We start from the raw sequence: 22,437 nt of genomic DNA on the forward strand, positions 1-22,437 counted from the left end.
AGCAAATCTGCCCTTTGCTTTGGTTTGTTTTTGTTTTCTTTGTTTGCTTTTTAAGACAGTATCTGGCCAGGTGCGGTGGCTCACGCTTGTAATCCCAGCACTTTGGGAGGCCGAGGCAGGCGGATCACAAGGTCAGGAGATCGAGACCACGGTGAAACCCCGTCTCTACTAAAAACACAAAAAATTAGCCGGGCGTGGTGGCGGGCGCCTGTAGTCCCAGCTACTCGGAGAGGCTGAGGCAGGAGAATGGCGTGAACCCGGGAGGCGGAGCTTGCAGTGAGCCGAGATTGCGCCACTGCACTCCAGCCTGGGCGACAGAGCGAGACTCCGTGTCAAAAAAAAAAACAAAGACAGTATCTTGCTTTGTCGCCCAGGCTGGAGTGCAGTGGTGTGATCACAGCTCACTGCAGCCTTGACCTCCCAGGCTAAAGCAGTGCTATTGCCTCAGCCTCCTAAGCAGCTGGGACTACAGGCATGCACCACCAAGCTTGGCTATTTTTTTTAAGAGACAGGGTCTTGGCTGGGAGCAGTGGCTCACATCTATAATCCCAACACTTTGGGAGGCCGAGGAGGGTGGATTGCTTGAGTCTAGGAGCTTGAGACCAGCCTGGGCAACATGGCAAAACTCCATCTCTACAAAAAATACAAAAAAAATAGCCGAGTGTAGTGGCATGGACCTATAGTCCCAGCTACTTTGGAGTCTGAGGCAGCAGGATCACCTGAGCCTGGGGAGGTTGAGGCTGTGGTGAGCCAATTGTGCCACTGCACTCCAGCTTGGGAGACAGAGCAAAAGCCTGTCTCAAAACAAAAGGGACAGGGTGTTGCTACGTTGCCCAGGCTGGTCTCAAACTCCTGGGCTCAAGCAATCCTCCTGCCCTGGCCTCCTAAAGTGTTGGGATTACAGGTGTGAGCCACTGCGTCCAGTCTGCACTTTGTTTTGAAGGCAAACAGTAGGTTTATCTTGCAAAGCTGTTCACTGTACCAACATCATTGAAAATAAAGTTCAGAATACAGGGCAGTTAGTGTCTCACTTGTAAGATGTGCAGAAACATGAAGCCATGGTGAACTGTCTTTGAACAGTACCATTCCTTTTCCAGCAGGGCTTAGAAATTGCAGCCTAACCACAGAAAACATACAAGGTAAAATATTCAAATATCTTAATATCAAATTATCTGTGGTCCTGCATTTCCAGAGTCTGTGATAGAGGCAAGCAAATTCTGATCCTTACCTTCCAAGCCTCATTCTCCATATTTGCCAGGTAGCATCCTGACTTGACTCACAGCCTTTATCATCCATTTGACAAAATTCCATTAAACATTAACTATAAACTAAGCATGAGATGTTAGGGTAAATCAAAAGCTCAACCAGACACCAACTCTAGGTAATATCAATTCTTGTTCCACTCCAACACCAAATAATACCTGCTTAGATAGTAACACTTCAGTGAAAGAATGCAAAAAGAATCACCTCCATTTAGTTCTACTAAAATTGTAGATTCTATAATATAAAGCTCTTGTGGCTAGACCAATACAGCATCATCCTTGGGGTACGTCTCAAAGTTCACAGAAGTCTTACTGACTAAAAAAGAGGGGAGACAAACACTAGACTTGATCTAAACTGCATTTCTGAATCCACTACTACCTATTAAATAGTGCCAAAATCACTTAATTCCTATTTCAGAGCTATTGGTAATGACTAAATATTCTGCAACAACCTAAAATCCCTAGAAGAAATAATCAACGGAAATGATGGGAAAATTGTCAACTTGTACATAATGATAGGTAATGTTCATAAAGATAGAAAATAAAATGATGGAAATTAGACCATTATATTCATTTCTTGTAACATAAAAAATATATAGCAGAAATATGTCTTCAGGAGAGTGCATAAAATCAGCCAACTCAGATACTTATTTTCTAACATGAAAATGAAAAAATGAAATGTTCTCTGCTCTTTGGTAACTATTATTACTCAAATTTGAGCACAATTACAGTATGTAAAATCTGATTAATATGTTCTCAAATGTTAGCAATTCCTCATCTATTTTTCTATCTAAAAGAACTGTTAAGACTAGAAACAAAAGCAGCAAGAAAACAGAAGGCACCACAGCTGTCTGTCGATGCAAGGATGGAAAGTGTCTTTGAAGTATTAGAGACTGATATCCGATGGAGCCTGATGGGAAATGACAACCCCATGGCTCTGGCATCTGCTTCAACAGATGCCCTCTGCAAAGACAGGTGATTTCTTGATTCAGTATTCCCTGGAAGGGTGTTGTGCAGGACAAAATAATGAACAGTGTATAACACTGAGACCTTGTTGAACGAGTAACATGTATGGATTACAGAATTTCTAAGCTACTCCATGATGAATTAAAATTTTAACCATAAGTGCAGCAGGGAGAAAAAAACAACTTGTAGACATTGGGAAAAAATGAAGAAAAAAAATGCTTCAAAGTTAACAATTATGATAAACAATAACAAGGAGATCTCATCGACCTGAAGCAACCAGTAGTGAAAGGCTCATTTTCAGCACAGGCACTTTGAGAAGCAAAGGTGCAAACGAAAACAGATATTGCAAGGGGAAACCACAGCTGCTAACCAGAGGGCAGATACGTGCATGCAGAGTAAGGAAAGGACTGTGAGTCTTGCAACAATTAAGCCACGTGGAAAGACAAGACCTTATTTAAAAGAAGAGGGAGGGGCAGCTCTATGCAGAGTTACCTGTAGGAAATTCTAGTAAGTTTTTCAGTTTCACCAAGAAATAATGACTAATGAATCACTGTAACAGCATTCAAACATCAAAGTGATATTTAAGAATGGCACTATACTTCAACCATTATAAAATTTATTATAAGTTTGTCATTTCAAATCAATGTAGTATTACTTATTAAATGGCTATTGAATAACTGTATTTTCAAGACAAATATTATTGCTTTATCACATAACTTTTACTAAAATAAAATCCAGATGGAAGAAAAAGATAAACATGAAAATGAAGCTTTGAGAAAAACATTATAGGGACTAGTCACCTAATATTAGAATGGGAAAGGAGTTTCAAAGTATTAATATAAAGAAAGAATTCATACATGAAAGATTTCTAGGTTAAGTTACATAAAAAGAAGAAAAAACTTCAGTCTATCAAAAAGCAAAAAGATACCAACAACTCATAGATAAAACCTGGGCCAAGGACATAAACAGTTTCAAAATGAAAACTATCAACGACCAAGACGCATATGAAAACATCTGCAAACTCACTGTAATCAAAATAAATGTAAAAATCATGATAACATAATTTGGCCAGGTGCAGGGGCTCACGTCTGTATTCTCAGCACTTTGAGAGGTCAATGCCAGAGGATCACTTGAGGTCAGGAGTTCAAGACCACCCTAGCCAACGTGACGAAACCCTGTCTCTACTAAAAATACAAAAAATTAAAATAAAAAATTAGCCAAGTGAGGTGCCATGCGCCTGTAGTCCCAGCTACCCAGGAGGCTAAGGCAGGAGAATCACTTGAACCCAGGAGGCAGAGGTTGCAGTGAGCCAAGATCGCACCACTGAACTCTAGCCTGGGTGACATGGGTGACAGAGCGAGACTCCATCTCAAAAAAAAAAAAAAAACACCATAATTCATTAATCAAATTTAAAGGTTTTAAAGCTATTACTTGGTGTTGGCAAGGCTATTTTGAATTAGGCACTTCCATACATCATTGGTGGGAATACAAAATGAGGTAACTTTTCTGGAGTGCAATTTGGCAAAGTGAATCAAGGTCCTTAAAACTGTTCATAATAATTGATCCAATAATTCAATTAATAGCAATTTTTGATTGAAACCTAATAGGAATATGTAAAAAATATGCATATTTCAGGATTATTTAAAATAGTAAAAAATTAGAAACAACTTAAATGTCCAACAATAAGATAAAGGCTAAACAAATTTTTATATCCTTAACATAGAATACCCTGTAGCCTTTAAAAATCATATTATAGACGTGATTCCTTAGTATGGAAATATGCTCACAGTATAATAACTAGAGCATTTAAAATGTAAAACTATATACACCAAATGCAACAATAGTTTTCTTTAAAGACCATACGTAAATTTATAAAGACCTACAGGTATGTGCAAGATGATGAGTGTTGGGAATATAAAGGAAATATACCAAAATATTAATGTTTATTCAAGGTTGCTGGAATGAGAAGCAATTTGTATTTTCTTCCCTATGCTTCTATTTTCCAAATGTTCTACAATAAGCAAGCACTGCTTTTGTTGTATACATACAAATGGCCAAGAAGCATATGAAAAAATGAAAAATATGAAATGAAAAAATACTCAACATCACTAAGCATAAGAGAAATGCAAATTAAAACAGACAAAATTTTGAGACAGCCAAGGTACCACCCTACACCAGACAGAATGGCTACTACTAAAAAGTCAAAAAATAACAGTTGGTGAGGATATGGAGAAAAGAGAACGCTTATATATTGTTAGTGGGAAAGTAAATTAGCACAACCCCTGGGGAAAACAGTATGACGATTTCTCAAAGAACTAAAAATAGAACTACCATTCCATCTGGCAATCCCACTACTAGGTATCTACCCAAAAGAAAAGAAATCATCCTCTTTTTCCAGCCGGAACCATGGAGGGTGTAGAAGAGAAGATGAAGAAGGTTCCTGCTGTGCCAGAAACGCTTAAGAAAAAGTAAAGGAATTTTGCAGAGCTGAAGATCAAGTGCCTGAGAAAGAAGTTTCCCCAAAACATGCTTCGAAAGGCAAGGAGGAAGGTTACCTATGATAAAGCGAAGCACTATCACAACGAATATAGGCAGAAGTACAGAACTGAATTTCGAATGGCGAGGATGGCAAGAAAAGCTGGCAACTTCTATGTACCTGCAGAACCCTGAGACTCAGAAACGCAGGAAGGTAGGAGGGGGTTGAGGGGTGAGAAATTACCTAATGGGCACAATGTACACTATTCGAGTGATGGTTACACTAATAGTCTAGACTTCATCACTATGTAATATATCCATGTAACAAAACTACACTTGTACCTCCAAACTCATAACAATTTTTTTTATTATACTTTAACTTCTGGAATATATGTGCAGAACGTGCAGGTTTGTTACATAGGTATACAAGTGCCGTGGTAGTTTGCTGCACCCATCAACCCATCATCTACATTACCTATTTCTCTTAATGCTATCCCTCCCCTGGCCTCCCACCCCACAACAGGCCACAGTGTGTGATGTTCCCCTCCCTGTGTCCATGTGTTCTCACTGTTCAACTCCCACTTATGAGTGAGAACATGCAGTGTTTGGTTTTCTGTTCCTGTGTTAGTTTGCTGAGAATGATGGTTTCCAGCTTCATCCATGTTCCTGGAAAGGACATGAACTCATCCTTTTTTATGGCTATATAGTATTCCATGGTATATATGTGCCACATTTTCTTTATCCAGTCTATCACTGATGGACATCTGGATTGCTTCCAAGTCTTTGCTATTGTGAACAGTGCTGCAATAAACATACGTGTGCATGTCTCTTTATAGTAGAATGATTTATAATGCTTCGGTTATATACCCAGTAATGGGATTGCTGGGTCAAAAGGTATTTCTGGTTCTAGATCCTTGAGGAATGGCCACACTGTCTTCCACAATGGTTGAACTAATTTACACTCCCACCAACAGTGTAAAACTGTTCCTATTTCTCCACATCCTCTCCAGCATCTGTTGTTTCCTGACTTTTTAATGATCACCATTCTAACTGACATGAAATGGTATCTCATTGTGGTTTTGATTTGCATTTCTCTAATGACCTGTGATGATGAACTTTTTTTCTTATGTTTGTTGGCTGCATGAATGTCTTCTTTTGAGAAGTGTCTGTTCATATCCTTCGCTCAATTTCTGATGGGGTTGCAGTGAGCCAAGATTGGACCACTGCACTCCAGCCTGGGCAACAGAGGGAGCTCCCATCTCAAAGAATAAAAAAGTTAATTAATTAATTAATTCATCAAAATCATGCTTTCATGTAACGTATTTTTTAAAGCAAAAAAAAACACCTAATATCTGAATTGTTATGATTATTCTGATTAATGAAGTAACCAATGGCAAAACATGTATCTTGACCATCTCTAGTACATCAGAATTGATGATGTTCAATTAGTTTTGAGGCGGGAGAATAGGATCTGGAGGCAGGGCCGTTTCACACTGACTTCCTAGAACTAAACTGAAAGGAAAACCCTAACTTTCCACACCTGAGTAACAAAAGGAGCAGAGACCAGTCCCTTTGCAAACCCCCACTATTTCTGCATGGCAGATGGGAAATAGAAAGTACCTCTGATTGGTTGGTTTTTGTAACCAATCAGACGTTTGCATAGGAGTATAACTTTGTAACTTCACTTCAGCCTCTGATTGTTTGTTTTTTGCAACCAATCAGACTGATTGCAGGCCAAGTCTTCGTTAACATAGCAGTGCAGCTTTGTAACTTCACTATAGGCTCTGTTTGGTCGCTTTCTGCAACCAATCAGATTGATTGCAGGCCATCACTTCATTTATATGAGGTAAACACAAAGTGGCCAATGGGAATCCTCTAGCAGCGTATTTGGACCCAAGAAGATTCTGTATCGGGGCTGTGAGAGGCTGCTCGGCCTGCTCCCACCCTGTAGAGTGTACTTTCCCTTTCGATAAATCTCAGCTTTTGCTGCTTCATTCTTTCCTTGCTTTGTGCATTTTGTCCAATTCTTTGTTCAAAACACCAAGAACCTGGACCCCTCCATCGGCAACAGTTTGACTTTGATCTTTCTGCCTAGGTCAAGGTCAACCAGCCACTGAAAATCAGGTAGATCTGTGTATACAATATACATTTTATTTGCATGTTAAGATACCTTAGTACCTTTCTACTGCATGAGAAAGGAAAGTCTAATATAATATGAGAAAGGTCTGCATCCAACTGACTCTCCAGGACAACTTAAGCAGGCTTCAGATTGCGAAACAAAAGTAGTCCTTGAGAAGAGAGGGAGAAAAAAAAAACCAAGTGCAAGCCACTGTACTAAACAAAACTAATTGCTTTATCTTTGATTTATACAGATTAAGACTAATTTTATAGCTGCATGCTGTACCCCCTAAAATAATACTGTATTTAGAGAGCAAGGACCATCCTTACCTGAGCTATTTGATAGCTAAGCACCAATCACCGAATCCTGAAATTAAAAGCAATTTACAATAAATTGACCAATTAAAAAGTAATGACAAATTCCACAAACTGGTCAAAAAAAACCCATTTGTTTACGTTAAGTGGTCAAGCAGCCCCTACACATCAGCACAGTGCCAGCTGCCAGTGAGACCAAATGGATTCAGATGGTTTATTACTAACACAGGCAGAGAAGGCATGATCAGCATGGTATCAGCTCCCCATGTCCCTAGTCCTACAAGAGAAACCCAAACTGGAGGGACTAAATGAAAGACAACACACACAGTGGGTTGCTCTGTTGTTGAGGAGTCAATTCTAGACTGCAGCTATGTCATTTTATAGTCACAACTGTGCCTGAAGGAAACTCCCGTGCCTCACCAAAATGCAAATAGGAGATAATAAGCTGCCTTGAGGCAGCCTCCTGTAAGATACAGAGGTGGATAAGAAATGGCCTTGTGACAGCTCCTCACGAGTCTATCTTAACATGTATCAAGGAGGATCACAGAGTATTCCCCCAAGACTTGAGACAGATTGTGGTTGAGCCTTGCCTATGTGGCCTATGTGGGTACATGCAAGATCACCAAGGCACCATGGCAGAGGCATTCTCCTACACATAAATAGTATAGGAAGTCAGTATATAAAATTGTCACACTCTTTCCCATAAAGTTTAAAAATTTGAGAAGCATCTATTATAAACTATTGCAGAGAGTCATAGCACTGAACCAAACACTGTCGAGAATTTATATAAAGAATGCATTATCTGTCCTAAAGAAGTTTAAATTTCTCTGGGGAGAAAGCAATGTAAAGCCAGGAGCACAACTACACCTGGTTGTTTATTAATATTAAACAGTAACTTAAACATCTAATGGTAGAGGAATGGTTAAATAAGTTATTGTGCCTCCATACATTTTTCTTCAGTGGAATGGTGGCATAAGGAAAACTTTCTGAAAGAACAATGTAGAAGAAGAGTGTACAATAGACTACAATGGAAAGATGTTTAAGGCAACAATATTATATTGATAAATGTGAGAAAGTTTAGTCATTCATTAAGTGATGAGGCTTTTTGCAAGAGAAGAAGCGGTGAAAACAGAGAGCTGTTGTGAGTGCCTTTAAGCTCTGATCCTACTAAGGATGATAAACTTCGTAACTGAAAGGTAGCAGATCCCGGGAGCTTAACTTTGCACATGGCAAATGGAGGAGAGCAGACAGTAAGAGGACAAAGTAAGACCAAGACATGCTAAAACACAATTTTAAATAATTCAGAGCTATACTACCGAGAAAACTCCTAAATCTAATCATGAAATGTCCATTTATCTCTCAATTTTTCCTGGACTTCATCTACAAACATGATTTTCAAAATAGAATTTGTTAAAAGAACATATTAATCCTCAAAACATTTTGTAATGTAGTATTTTCAATGTCAATCTTATTTAACATCATAAACAGTACTTTCAAATCAATTTTAATGAATAGCTAACCTAAATATTTTTAAATAGCCAGCTACTCAAAAATAAAAACATATCTAGTGGCATAGTATAAGAATATATAAAAACCGGCCTGGCGCAGAGGCTCACGCCTGTAATCCCAGCACTTTGGGAGGCCGAGGCGGGTGGATCACGAGGTCAGGAGATCGAGACCACGGTGAAACCCCGTCTCTACTAAAAATACAAAAAACTTTAGCCGGGCGCGGTGGCGGGTGCCTGTAGGGGCGCAGTGGCAGGCGCCTGTAGTCCCAGCTTCTTGGGAGGCTGAGGCAGGAGAATGGCGTGAACCCAGGAGGCGGGGCTTGCAGTGAGCCAAGATCGCGCCACTGCACTCCAGCCTGGGCAACAGAGCAAGACTCTGTCTTAACAAAAAAAAAAAAAAAAAAAAGAATATATAAAAACTACAGCAAATTTCCAAACTGTTAAAGTTTAATACTCATGTCTCTGCTTATGAAGCAATAACAAGATATGTCTTTTTTCTTTCTAATTTTTTTTTCATTTTTAAAAATAACAAAACAATAAAAACAAAAATCAGGAAAACAATGAGGAGTTCAGATACACACCCTGAAGAACAGAGTATCTATTTATGAAGTAGTGGAAAACACAGAGGAAAACCAAAGGGACAAATTGTGCAGGGACTCAAAAAGGCACCCATGGCAAGAAGCAGGTTTAATTGAACAAAATATGCTAAACAACTACTATGTACCACACACTGTACTACTAGCTACTGGAGTGGCAACAAAGTCACTATTCTCAAATAACTCTAAAACCAATAAAAAGGGAAGTGCAAACAAATAACCTATATTTCTTTAATTCAACAATGCATATTTTCTTCTAATGCTAACGTTTTTGAAATCTATGTATGCATTTACTGAAGTGGTGTTTATTTGTTAGAAAAGTTATTAAATTGATGGTGCATACTAGGGTGAAGGAAATATATTCACTGCAATACAAAATCACAGAGGCTATAATAGAGGTATAATCACTGTATGTAGAAGATGAGGGGAAAGGGAAAAGATAAAGGCCTGATCTGGGATACAAAGAATCAATAGGAGTTCACAAGGTGGAAAGCCGAAGAAGGATATTAACAGGAAAAAAAAAAGAAAAAAGAAAAATGCTGAGGCACCAAACAGCATGATACTTTCAACGAGCAGCACATATTATAGTTTGATAGGCTGGAATATAGAGGTCCGAGGCAGTATGAGACTAAACTGAAGTTCAGGTAGGTCAGGAATGCAAAGCGGGTTCATCTTATATTCAAAAACCAAACAATATTATATACCATGTTAATACAACAAAGGACAAAAACCATATGATTAACTCGATAGAACAGAAAAAGCCTCTGACAAAATTCAACGCCCTTTCGTGATAAAAACATTTGAAAAGCCAGGTATAAAAGGGAATTTCTTCCACCTGATAAAGACCATTTACCGAAAAAAAACAGAGCTAACATTATATTTAATGGTGAAAGACTGAATATATTCCCCCTAAATTCAAGAACAAAACAAGAATGTCCACTTCCACAGCATCTGCTTAACATTATGGAAACTAGAAGTTCTAACAGGGACAATTAGGCAAGAAACAGAAATAAAAGGCTCCAGATTTGAAAAGAAGTAAAACTATCTCTATTTGCAGATGACATGACATAGAAAACCCTAATGAATTAATTTAAAAGACTACTAGAAGAAACAAGTTCAGCAAGGTTGAAGGATAAATGATCACTTATAAAAATCAATTGTATTTCTACACACTAGCAATGAACAATCCAAAAACTAAATTTTTAAAATTCCAATTACAACAACATCAAAAACTACAAAATAGGAAACTACAAAATAATTGTTAAAAGACATTAAAGATATAAATAAATGAAAAGACATCCCCTATTCATGGATGGGACAACTTAATATTGATAAGATGGCAAAATTCCCCCAAACTGATGATTCAACACAATCCTTTTCAAAATCCCAACTTGCATTCTGCATTTTCCAAAGAAATTGTGTAGCTTATCCTGAAATTCATGCAAGGGTCCCAGAATAGCCCCAAAAATCTTGAAAAAAATGTTGGAAAATTCACACTTCCCAATTACCAAACTTACTGCACAGCTACAGTAATCAATACAGTGTGGTATTGGGTTAAGAACAGAAATATAAATCAATGAAATACAATTGGGAGTCCAGAAATAAATCTTGACATTTATAGTCAACTGATTTTAAACAAGGATCACAAGACAATTAGATGAAGAAAAAAATGACCTTTTCAAAAAATGGTGCTAGGACAACTAGATATCGACATGTAAAAGAATGAAGTTGGACCCTGATCTTACATGACACACAAAAATCAACTTAAATAAGCAGTAAAGCTAAATGTAAAAAAATGAAAGAGCTAAAACTATAAACTCAGAATACATAAGGATAAATCGTTCTGACCCTGGGTTAGGCAATGCTTCCTTAGACACGACACAAAAAGCACAAGCAACAGAAGAAAATGGATAAAATAGGTGATATCGGTATGTTTTAATTTTGTGTTTCATAGTAGATGAACCAACAGAATAGGAAAGAAATATTGGCAAATGATGTATCTGATAAGAGACTTGAATACAGAATTTTTTTTTTAAAAAAAAAACCTCTTACAACTCAGTAATGAAAAGACAACCCAATTAGTAAATGGACGAAGGGTCCTAATAGACATTTTGCTTATGAAAATATACAAATAGTCAATAAGCACATGAAAGATGTTCAACATCATTAGTCATGAGGAAAAGTCAAATCAAATCCACAATGAAATCCTGACTCAGGCTGGGCACGGTGGCTCACGCCTGTAATCCCAACACTCTGGGAAGCTGAGGCGGGTGGATCACCTGAGATCAGGAGTTCAAGACCAGCCTGGCCAACATGGTGAAACCCCATCTCTACTGGAAAAAAAAAAAAATACAAAAATTAGCCAGGCATGGTGGCACACGCCTGTAATCATAGCTACTCAGGAGGCTGAGGCAGGAGAATCGCTTGAGCCCAGGAGGCGGAGGTTGCAGTGAGCCGAGATTGCATCACTGCACTCCAGCCTGGGCGACAAGAAGGAAACTCGGTCTCAAAAAAAAAAAAAAAAAAAAAAGAAGAAGAAGAAGGAAAGAAATACTGCCTCATACCCACTAGGATGGCTATAAACAAAAAGATAAAAACAAGTGCTGCTGAGAATGCAAAAAAATTGGAATTCTCATAATACTGGTACATGCTACAACATAAATGAACTTTGAAAACATAGTAAATTAAAGAAGCCAATCACAAAAGGTCACATCCTGAATGAAGTCATTTACATAAAATGTACAGATGGGGTAAATCTATAGAGACAGAAAACAGATGAATGGTTGCGTAGGGTTTGATTGGTTGGGGAGGAGGCAGGGCGAATGGAAAGGGATTTATTTGTACAGGATTTCTTTCGAGGGGAGATAAAAATATTCCAAAACTAAATTATAGTGACGGGTGCACAGCTAACAACCAATAAACAATATACTTTAAATGGGTCCACTTTTGGTCTGCGAACTCTCAATAAAGTGTTAAAAAGAAAAGAAGTAGGCCAGGTGCAGTGGCTCACCCCTGTAATCCCAGCACTTTGGGAGGCCAAGGCAGGTGGGTCACTTGAGCGCAGAAGTTCAAGACCAGCCTGGGCAAGATGATGAAACCCTGTCTCTACAAAAAAATACAAAAATTAGCTGTGCATGGTAGCACACCCCTGTGGTCCCAGCTACTGGGGAGGCCGAGGTGGGAGGTTGAGGCTGCAGTGAGCCGTGATTGTGCCACTGTACTCCAGCCTTGGCAATAGAGCGAGATCCTGTCAAAAAAAAAAAAAAAGAAAAAGAAAAAAGAAAAAAGAAAGGAAGAAAAGAAGTAGATATAGAATCCAAGGCCCTTGGTCCCCTAAAGTTTCACAATTTCACTGAAAAATCACTGAAATGAGGCAGATTGATTAAAAGCAGAAAAGGCATACAAGTTTACTTAAAGTATATATATGGGAGCCTTCAGAATTGACCCAAAGGAGGAATTGCCTATGTTATGCTTAGGTTCAACAAATTACGGACAGCCCAGCTGTGCAGAAATATGATTGGCCAAAAAGAATATAATCTAAAGCTGACAGACTGAGTGGGGAAACCTAGCAAAGCCTGTCTGCCTATTAAATAGATTCTTCCAGGCCTCTCTGAGCCTGTATTCCTTCCTTCTGACTGTGGGGCAGGGCCCTCTCTGGAATGGGGGTCTTAAGACCTACAGTCAAACAAGGTAGGTCAGATCATTTCTTTGTGTCCAGTTTTTACACAGAAAGGCAGAGGGGAAATTAGAGTGATAATTTTAGGTCTTATGGCTGGCTTTCAGGAAAAGGGGTTCTGGCTTCTATGATCCTCCTTGGGGAAGAGGGATTCTAGTTTATGGCTAGCCTTGGAGGAGAATGGGACCGAGAGACAGGAGGGCAGGACAAAGTCAGTGCAAAACTTCTGCTTCTGAGGCTGCTGCTGAGGCCTTCATTTGGGGGTATTGTTTTCTGAGCCCCAACATAGGTAAGGATGGATCTGAAAAAAGATAATCTATATGTAAAAACAGGAACATGGAACTCCACCTCCCGCTATACATAAAAATCGATTCCATATGAATTAAGAACTTTAATACCAAAAACAAAACTAAAACTCTTAGTAAAAAATGTAGATGAATACATTTTACATATTCTTAAACAGGACACAAAAATCATTGACTATAAAATTCAAGATTGATACATTTGGCTGTATTAAAATTTACAAATTTGTCCATCAAAACACCCCTCAAAATGCAAAAAGGCAAGTTATAAACAAGATATTCAAAATATACAAAACAAATGATTAGTATAAGGAGTATTTTTTTAAACTCATAGAATTCTATTTTTTAAAAAAGGACAACCAACCAACAGAAAATGGGCAAAATAAATGAAAAGTTATTTCACAGTACAGGAAAGACATATGACCAACAGACATCTGAAGAAAGGTTAACATCATTGGTGATCGGGGAATGTAAATCAAGAAAGACTTCATCGAAATACCATTTTAAACACACTTGGCCAAAATTTTTTAATTTGACAATACTGTTTTGGAGGGCACATAGATTCATAGGATCTCCTATACATGTCAATGGAAACAGAAATGATAAACCGGTTTGAACACTGACATACCATACAGCCCAGCAATTCCATTTTCAAGTATATACACAAGAGAAATCCTTGCACAAGTACAAGAGACATGTATAATAATGTTGATAGTAGTGATATTCCCAAGAGAAAAAGGAGGAGGGGGGAATGAAAATGGCTATCAGTGAGAAAGTGAATAAAGATGGTATATTCACATGATGCAAGATAACACAGCCATCCAAAAGAATGAACCACAGTTTTACATAACAATTTGGATGAATCTTAGCAATTTAATTTTAACTAATAAAATATTAAAATTACCACGGTTAAATAAAACATAGTGTATGTATTACTTTTTTTAATGTTCAAAACAAGGAATAAGGAAATAAGATTTTGAAACGTATGGCTTGAAAACTGGCTACTGGCTTGAAGGTGTTTTAGTAACATTGTTTTAGTAACATGTGACAATCAGGTTTGCATATTAGAAAGAATGGTTTAGCTACAGTGTGGAGGGCTAACTAATTTAAGTTGAAGAAAACTTGAGACAGAGAGATCATTTAGAAAACTACTGACAGGTCCAGTTAAAAGTGAGGAATAGAGGAGAATCTGAACAATGACATTGAGAATAGAAAGGAATGAAACTGATCTGAAAGCTATTCAGAGTTATGACCAACAGGCCTTAGTCCCTCACTAGATATAGAGGATGAGGGAAAGGGAAGAGTGGAGAATAACTCCCAAGTTTTAGATCTGGGTGACAAGGGGGCCTAGGGTGAATAACGAGAGTTCATTATTTGACATACTGAGTTTGAGGAGACTCTGAGATATCAGCATTCATGTAGTTTCCTCCATCTAAGAATAACTATAAAATCTGATGCATCCTCTTTAAAGGCCAATCCTCCAACTTCTTTATAAAGCCCCCCTCTGCTGTTCGAACAACCAAATCAAATGTTATCCCTCCCTCTTTGAACCTATGCTGCACTTTCCATTTATCTTACTCTAACCCAGGGTTTCTCAACCTTGGCACCATGGACATTTTAGACAAGTTAAGTCTTTGTTGTATGGGGCTGTCCTTTTCATTGTAGGATGCTTGGCAGCATCCCTTGCCTCTACCCACTAGATGTCAGTAGCAACCCCAAAATTGTGATAATAAAAAAATGTCTTCAGCCAGGTGTGGTGCTGCGGGACTATAGTCCAGGCTACTCAGCAGGCTGAGACAGGAGGATCACTTGAGCCCCCGAGTTAGAGCCTGTGAACAGCCACTATATTCCAGCCCAGGCAACATAGCCAGGGCAACATAGCAAGGCCTTGTCTCTTAAAAAAAAAAAAAAAGTCTCCAGATGCTGTCAAATATCCTCTGAAGGCAACCTCTCCAACCCTACCCTTCCCCACAATGAGAACTACTGATCTAGGATATAATAGGTATATGACTTCTTATTTTAAACCATTATGAAATCATTAACTCACTGAAAGCAGCAACTTTTTACAACCTTTACAAAATATCTATATGACAAATCCATTCTTATATACTCACTAAGGTAGTTTAAGGGCACAGTCATCTATGTTTAATTTACTATTTCTAATTCACAAAAACCTTTAAATGTAATTATTTCCCATTAATATAGACATCCCCAACCAAGTAGCTCAAAATACTAAGGATTTACGTATTGCAATTATTTTTTTAAGAAGTGAAAAACTCTAGACTATACATACTAGATTCTCTTAGGAACATAATCATTAACAAAAAGCCATTTCTGAGTGAAATCCAAATTCACAAATGTTCTAGAATCAGTTCATCTCCATATGGTTCAAAGAAAAGTTTATGTCACAGTTATCTTATACCTGTCTCTTGTCACCTTGAATCTCTAATATTCTACTGAGACAAGTAATTAATTTAAAAATAAAGTGACAACATTCTCTGTCACAAATTAAAAAAGACTACACAGAATCAAGTGTTCCTGAAAAGGAAAGAACTTACTTTCCTATTTGGAAAAAACTTTTCCTCAAAGAATTTGATATAAAAAATACATTAGAAAATATCTACTGTTGAATTATCCATTACAGTCCACTGACAGGTATTCTGTTAATGGAATGCTACCTATTTACATGAAACAAGAGAAATGTAAAGATTAAACATTACAGTTTGACCTTTAGCAGATTGAGTGCACTAGTTGAGAGTAAACATAAACTTACACTGTTATTAAATTGGCTTATACAGTTTTCTTTAATTACATTAAATGGTTCCCTGGCATGTAAGGTATTTTTTTTTCTATAAATGAGAAGCAGACAACCCTTTCTGAAACTTTCCAGATAACTGAGTATAAGAGTATTACAATGTTTTAAGAAGCACCCAAATACACTCAAAGTGTAGAGAAAAAAAGAAAACTAAAAGATTTCCCTTTCTAGGTCATGATGATAACTAGCCTCTGCAGAATGGGGAGGTGTGTATCATGCAGTTAAGGCATCTCAAAGAGTGGGCTGCTAGGCTGGGCTGGGAGAACAATATGCCTCTTTTGCAAAGTTTCACTGTGTGCCTAGGAACTTAAACAAATGGCACCTCCCAGCAAATCAATTTTGTAAGTCTTCAATTATCTTTATTTGTAGTAAGTGTCCCTAGCATTACTTCTTACATTCTCAATGAGGTTCTGGATCTTGTCTACCTTTATGCCAAATAAATGCTTCAGAATTTATATCACAAATACTCTAAATTGAAATATTAAATTTAAACCTTAAGCAAAAGTATTCCACTAACCCCAATTTTAAAACATCCCAATCAACCACTTCTGTTCTTACACCTGTCATGCAACAAATACCTAACCTAACTTTTCAGGAAGCTTTCTCAAACTAAATTAATCCCCTCTAAAATTAAGCCTTATGCCACAGTTCCGTATCTCTTATGTGTACAGTATATTGAAATATATTATTTTGAATACTATTATATATTATAGTGAAATTCTTTTCTAATGGCTATATTACTGTACACATTTGACTATTGTATAAATCCTTCGAATACAAAAACCATGTCTCTTTTTATTAGCCATAATCATGTTTCCAAAGTTGGAGTTCAATAAATGCTTGCTTAATGAATCTATTCTAAAACCATGAGAAAGAGAGGCATGATAGCTATGCAAATACACACAAAACAAAACACACCATACCGTAAACAAAAAGTATATAACCTATGAAGTTAAATAAGCATTGAATTTTCAGAATAAATAACCTATTTATTGGCATGGTGTTTAATAACTGCTTTTTTATAAAGAGAGAATGTGTTACAGTAGAAATAACATCAGGATAGCACTGGAGTTGAAAAACCTAGGCTCTGACCCACACACTCTGCCAGACTCACCATTTAACTTTGGACAAATCACTTAACCTCTCTCTCAACCACAACGAGCAATTACTATGTACTCTGCCAAGCTCACAGAGTTATTATTAGGATACAATAGGATAATACATATGAAAGTACTTAAAAATGTATAAAGAGCTGTATAAATGGTATTATCTTAATGATGAATGTACCCTTCAATTAAAGATAACATTTTATTTTAAATGAAAGAAATTAAGGGATAACTATGCTGAAGAACTTATCACTGAATAAATCAGTACAAGGTTCAGTAATTCAGATTCAATCTACAGCAATTAAAATATGAGTCAACTGTCAAAAACGTGCTTCACATTCGATTTTTCAGGAAGACATTTATTAAATAAAGCAAGGCAGATATTTGAATAAGGCCACAAAATCACAATCATGAGCTCATTCCACTAAATGCACTGGGAGGACCTTCACCTCACAAAATCAAATGCTGTGTTTATCTGGCTCCATTTTACAACCTGATACAATGCACCATGCCCTACAGTTGAAAAGGTGAACCAGCACATGTAGGAAATACTAGAGTTGACTCCTGGTTTACAGGAAAACACGTGATTATCCAGGACACGGCACAATCTGATGTAAGAATTCCTAAATCTGTTTCACAGACCTACTGCTCATGCGCATAAACAGGTATAAAGAAGCAGAGGGAGCAGCAGCAAGTACGCTGAAACATATCCACTTATTTGTAGCACTGGTGACAGAGTCAACTATGCAAGGTTTCAGGATTTGTTTGGGTAACAATTAAATTCACTTTCAAGTCAACAAATTATCATAGTATCCAGATGGACCAAAAAGTTCTATGCAATTTCCCTTCATCTTATCAAATCTATCTACGGACCATCTCGGAGAAGACATTACTGCAAGAGTCAGCTACTTTACTGAAATGGGTTACCAACTTTCTGATCGCTGTTTTATGTCCTTATGTGGGTGAAAATTTTAATCAAGGAGTATCTGGAAGGGAGATCTACTCAAAAAGGTCATGAATCTCCAATCACCAACTGGAGATTCAAGTAAATTAGCAAACTCCCCCTTTTCAATGTTAATCTCCTAGAGAGGCTGCCATAATCATTTACCTGAGCTCTATCCCAATAAAGTAAGGAGAGTGAGGTTGAAGAGAGAAAGAGAAAGGAGAAAAGTGTGATGGGGACAAAGGGAGGAGGCAAGTGAAGAACAGACACTAGAAATGCGGACAGAGGTAAAAAGACACCAAAGATAAACTCTGCAAACAGCTGCCTAAAATACATTTTCCCTCATAGGAGGCCTGTTAGCAGAGAAAAGATTTTGCTGCTACATGTTTGGGGGGCATCATTTTCTTCACGTAAATTTATCAAACAATTTGAAACAATTTTTGAGTACTTAGTTCCTAGTTTCGGTTTTGACCTCCTTGACAAGTGGCTTTAAGGTTAGTAACTAAACTTTTATCAATGTTCTTATTCACTCAAAGAACAAATATTTCTTGATTGCTTAAAAAATAAACAATTTTAGGGTTTCTCAGCCCTGAGTGCATATTAGAATTACCTGGGAAGATTTTTTTTCCTTAAGTTCCTTGGCCCCTGAGATTCTGATTTAATTGGTCTGGGGTGGGATCCAGGCAGGGTTGAAAAAACAAACAAAAAATCTCCCTTGCAATTGTAATGTGCAGCCAGGGTGGAGAACCAGGGGTCTATTTCATCTTAACGTAAAAAAACCTTCCCCCACTTATTTTGAAATGTATTAATTTCTCCTTATTCAATATTGTTTCACCCAGATTCTCACTACCTCTCACCTAGATTAACATTAACCGCTTCTTAGCTATTTTCCCTTCCTCTTGTCTCTTCCCAATGCAATAAGGAATGCTTGTCTAACTAATCAGTTTGGTTCTGAAACAGTATTCCACTGAGTCATTTTAAGTATAACAAGATCACCAAACAGATCATTTTCATCAAATACAGAATATACTGTATGTGTGTTCCTGTATGTATGTGTGTGTATGTATGTACCTATGTATGTATAATCTCAAACACACTCTATTTTTCTTCAGTTCCAATGTACCTGCCCTCATTTACACATAATGAATAGTGGTCTCTTTACATTAAACAATACTGCCCCTAAAAATTTCGTGGCTAAATTTTATCAAAAACAAATGGCAAATGAGTCACCCAAAGATATCTAATTTAAATGAAAAAAAAAAAGAGCAGCACAAGATCTTGTTTACTCTGATTTTTTAAATGCTCCCACAAGAAACGCTCATTCAACTGAAGAGAAAAAGTAAAATGAAACTTATGATGAATGAATGTTTACCATGAACAGATATGGTTCTGCTTTGTGTTGAAGCTTGCCTCAGAAAACCAACTGAAGGCTTAAAAGCCAAAGGCTGTAACTGCATCAGATGATATTCATATTTATGAGAAATATTATCAAATACAATACAGGGAATATATAATAAGAAGACTGAACAAGTATATGGCTTACATCCTGCCTTTTAAGGGGCTCTATTTCTTCTCAGGGATAGCAAGACAGAAACATAAAAAGAAAATAAAGCCAGCACTGCCAAGTAAGTGGTAAAGACAATAAATACCACGGGAATTCAAAGAAACAGGAGATTCCTGTGGACTAAAGGAGTTGGAGACAACTTCTTGGAAGAGCTGGGGCTTCAATAAAATTAAATAGACGGAGAAAAGAGGGAAATCCCAAGCATACAGATGATCTTGTACAAAGATGAGGCAGAAATGCACAAAATATATTTGAGAGACAGAGAGTTGACCTAGTTGGAAGAGAGGATTCTATGTGGGAGCATTTTGGGGGATAAGGTTGCAACAATAAAGTGGAGCCCAACAATGAAAGCCCTGAATGCCAAGCTAGGATGCTTAAACTTTGTCCTGCAGGTAGAAGGATCCTTTATAGGTTATAAAGAACAATAAGCAAAAAAAAAAAAAAAAAAGAAGAAGAAGAAAAGAAAAAAATCACTATAATGATGCAGTCTGAAACTGTTTTACTTGAAGCCTTTGAAGAACACACCAAGTTGCATAATATCTTGAATATCATGAATATGTGAACATATTATTTAGGAAATCTGTTCTGAGTGAAGGAGTAAATACTCCAACATGCTTTACAAAATATAAAATCAGTGGTCGATTACACATTCATAGTTCTTAGGATAATTCCTAAAAGAATCACTGGGTGGAAAGCTTCAATTTTAGGTTTTCCTCCTCTCCCCACCTTGTTCCAACACAAATACCTTGATTTAAGATCTAAAAACTGAATACAACTGAAATTGTCTTGTTTTGAAAATAAGAGGTATTTTACTACTCCTCATTATGGGTGAATTTACTTACTATATTGTTTCAAAATCATGACATCTATTAAAATAATTTTGTCCAGGATTTATTTCAGCAAAGCAGATGAAAACAGAAATAAATAACAAATTTAAAGATTATAAAAAGCAAAAAAAAAAACCTTTCATCAAATCAAGACATATCTAAAATAATCCAGCATTGGTTTATAAGAGAGTGTGTCCCTAACAAAAAATGCCAGCCACAACAAAGACTACCAGAGAGTATATGAAGAACATTACAATAGCCAATTTCTCATCCAAAGTGATAAACCTTTAATCCACAACTCCATAAAGAATGGAGTTAATTTTTTCTCAAAAATACCCTTAAAATTGTTGGCTTTCTACTATAAAAATTAAGACTCTAAGATAACTCAAAACAAGGATTAGCTTTCTTCTAGTAAGCAGACATGTAAGTGATTGACGATTTAATTTGCCACTGCAGCAAATACTAATTTAACCACCACTACCTTCTCAACACCAGGAAAATGAAAAATCTCAGTCTTTAAAGGCATACGTGACAAGAAAGAAGCCAAGAATATCCTAGGATGATTAAACCACACAGAAAAACCATGGCAATCCTGCTGCTGTACTCTGAAAAAGGATATGCCATTCTTTCAGGCACGTATGCCTTTAAGGAATATGTAGAGATTATGATTTTTGTGTTTGGTTTAGTTTGGTTGGGTTTGGTTTTCCGGGAAAGATGGGAAGATCCAGGAGAGTTGAAAGAAGTGCATTAAGGAAGGTGTCAATGCCTCCCTCCCACCCAAACTGGGGAAACTAGCTTTAACAATGATGCTCTTTCACCCCTAACATCCTACCAGTTTCCATACATCCTTCAGGCAGCATTCCTCCCCTCCTCTATTGCTTGCTTTGCCCCTCACGTTCAGGAGAACGGGCTGCCCTGACTTTGTTAGTCTGGCAGCCCCCGCGCACCCGCCCAGACCTGCAGAGTCCAACAACGCAGCCACGCAGCCACCCACTCCCCGCACCTCCTCCTTCACAGCCAGCTTCCCCTCCCCCCGTCCTGTCACCTGCTTGGGTGGTGTCCGTCAGGTCGTAGCCGCTGCCCGGGAAGTCTCGGAGTTTCCGACCACTGAGGCTCAGGATGCCGGAGCTGCCCGCCTCTTCCAGGGCCCGGTCCAGGCTCCTCACGGTGTGCTGAGGCTGCAGGCTCCCCGGGTTCCACGGCGGCCCGTTGGGGAACGGCTGACCGAAAAGAGTCGGTACCGGGATGGGGACCACCAGGGTCCCGCCGCCGCCGCCGCCTCCCGCTCCAGCCCCGCCACCTCCCCCTCCAGCCGTGCCACAGCCACCGCTACTTCCACCTCCACCACAACCGCCGCCCCCACTGTTACCACCTCCTCCCTGACTCGCCGCCATGTTCCTGGGAGAGAGAATAGCCCCCGACAATACTGTCAGCCTGTGCCGCGAGTGTAAGGGGTTCTTAGGACGCATGCGCAGGCTGGGGGCGGGGGGTGGGGGGCGAGGTAGAGAGTGGGAAGGAACCAGGGGGCGGGCTGGGAGGAGGTGTTGGATAGAGAAAAGATGATATTTGAAAGTGCAGAACGCTTGCTTTAAGAAATGTATGATGAGAAGAAGGATGCTAAATCCCGGTTCTGCTGCCTTGGGTACCAAAGTCTTGCGAAACGACACCAGGCGAACTGTAGGTCATCTGGGCTGTATGTCCCCAAATCTCTAAGTTGCTTCACTGTTTCCGTTCTGCAAAACAGAAACAAATATATGAGCTAGGGATGAAAGGGATTCTTTTCAGAATATACAGAAACAGCACTTAGAAGGGCTATGGGGCAGCTTATTGAGAAGCTTACTGCAAATGCCTCAGGAATCCTTTACCAGTGTTAGAGAAACGCTGGGGAGTCACTTGGGGAGGGAAACGAGTGCAGTGTTGAGTTTGGGGCATATATGAATTTCTCCATAGTTTAGAATTCTATA

General features: G+C 38.3%; 1 protein-coding gene across 4 annotated transcripts in view; it reads right to left on the bottom strand.

Annotated features, from left to right (window-relative positions):
• LRCH2 (leucine rich repeats and calponin homology domain containing 2) overlaps nucleotides 1-21,926 on the bottom strand; it is a 127,629-nt gene extending 105,703 nt beyond the window's left edge. For all 4 annotated transcript variants that reach the window (XM_055267857.2, XM_055267856.2, XM_063634843.1 and 1 more), the window contains exon 1: nucleotides 21,519-21,926. In XM_055267857.2, the coding sequence (XP_055123832.1) occupies nucleotides 21,519-21,867 (349 nt within the window). In that variant the 5' untranslated portion in view covers nucleotides 21,868-21,926. The remainder of the gene's footprint in view (nucleotides 1-21,518) is intronic.
• Between the last annotated feature and the right edge of the window lie 511 nt (nucleotides 21,927-22,437).

Source organism: Symphalangus syndactylus, chromosome X (assembly GCF_028878055.3).
Source record: "Symphalangus syndactylus isolate Jambi chromosome X, NHGRI_mSymSyn1-v2.1_pri, whole genome shotgun sequence".
In the NCBI taxonomy this organism is placed as follows: Eukaryota; Metazoa; Chordata; class Mammalia; order Primates; family Hylobatidae; genus Symphalangus; species Symphalangus syndactylus.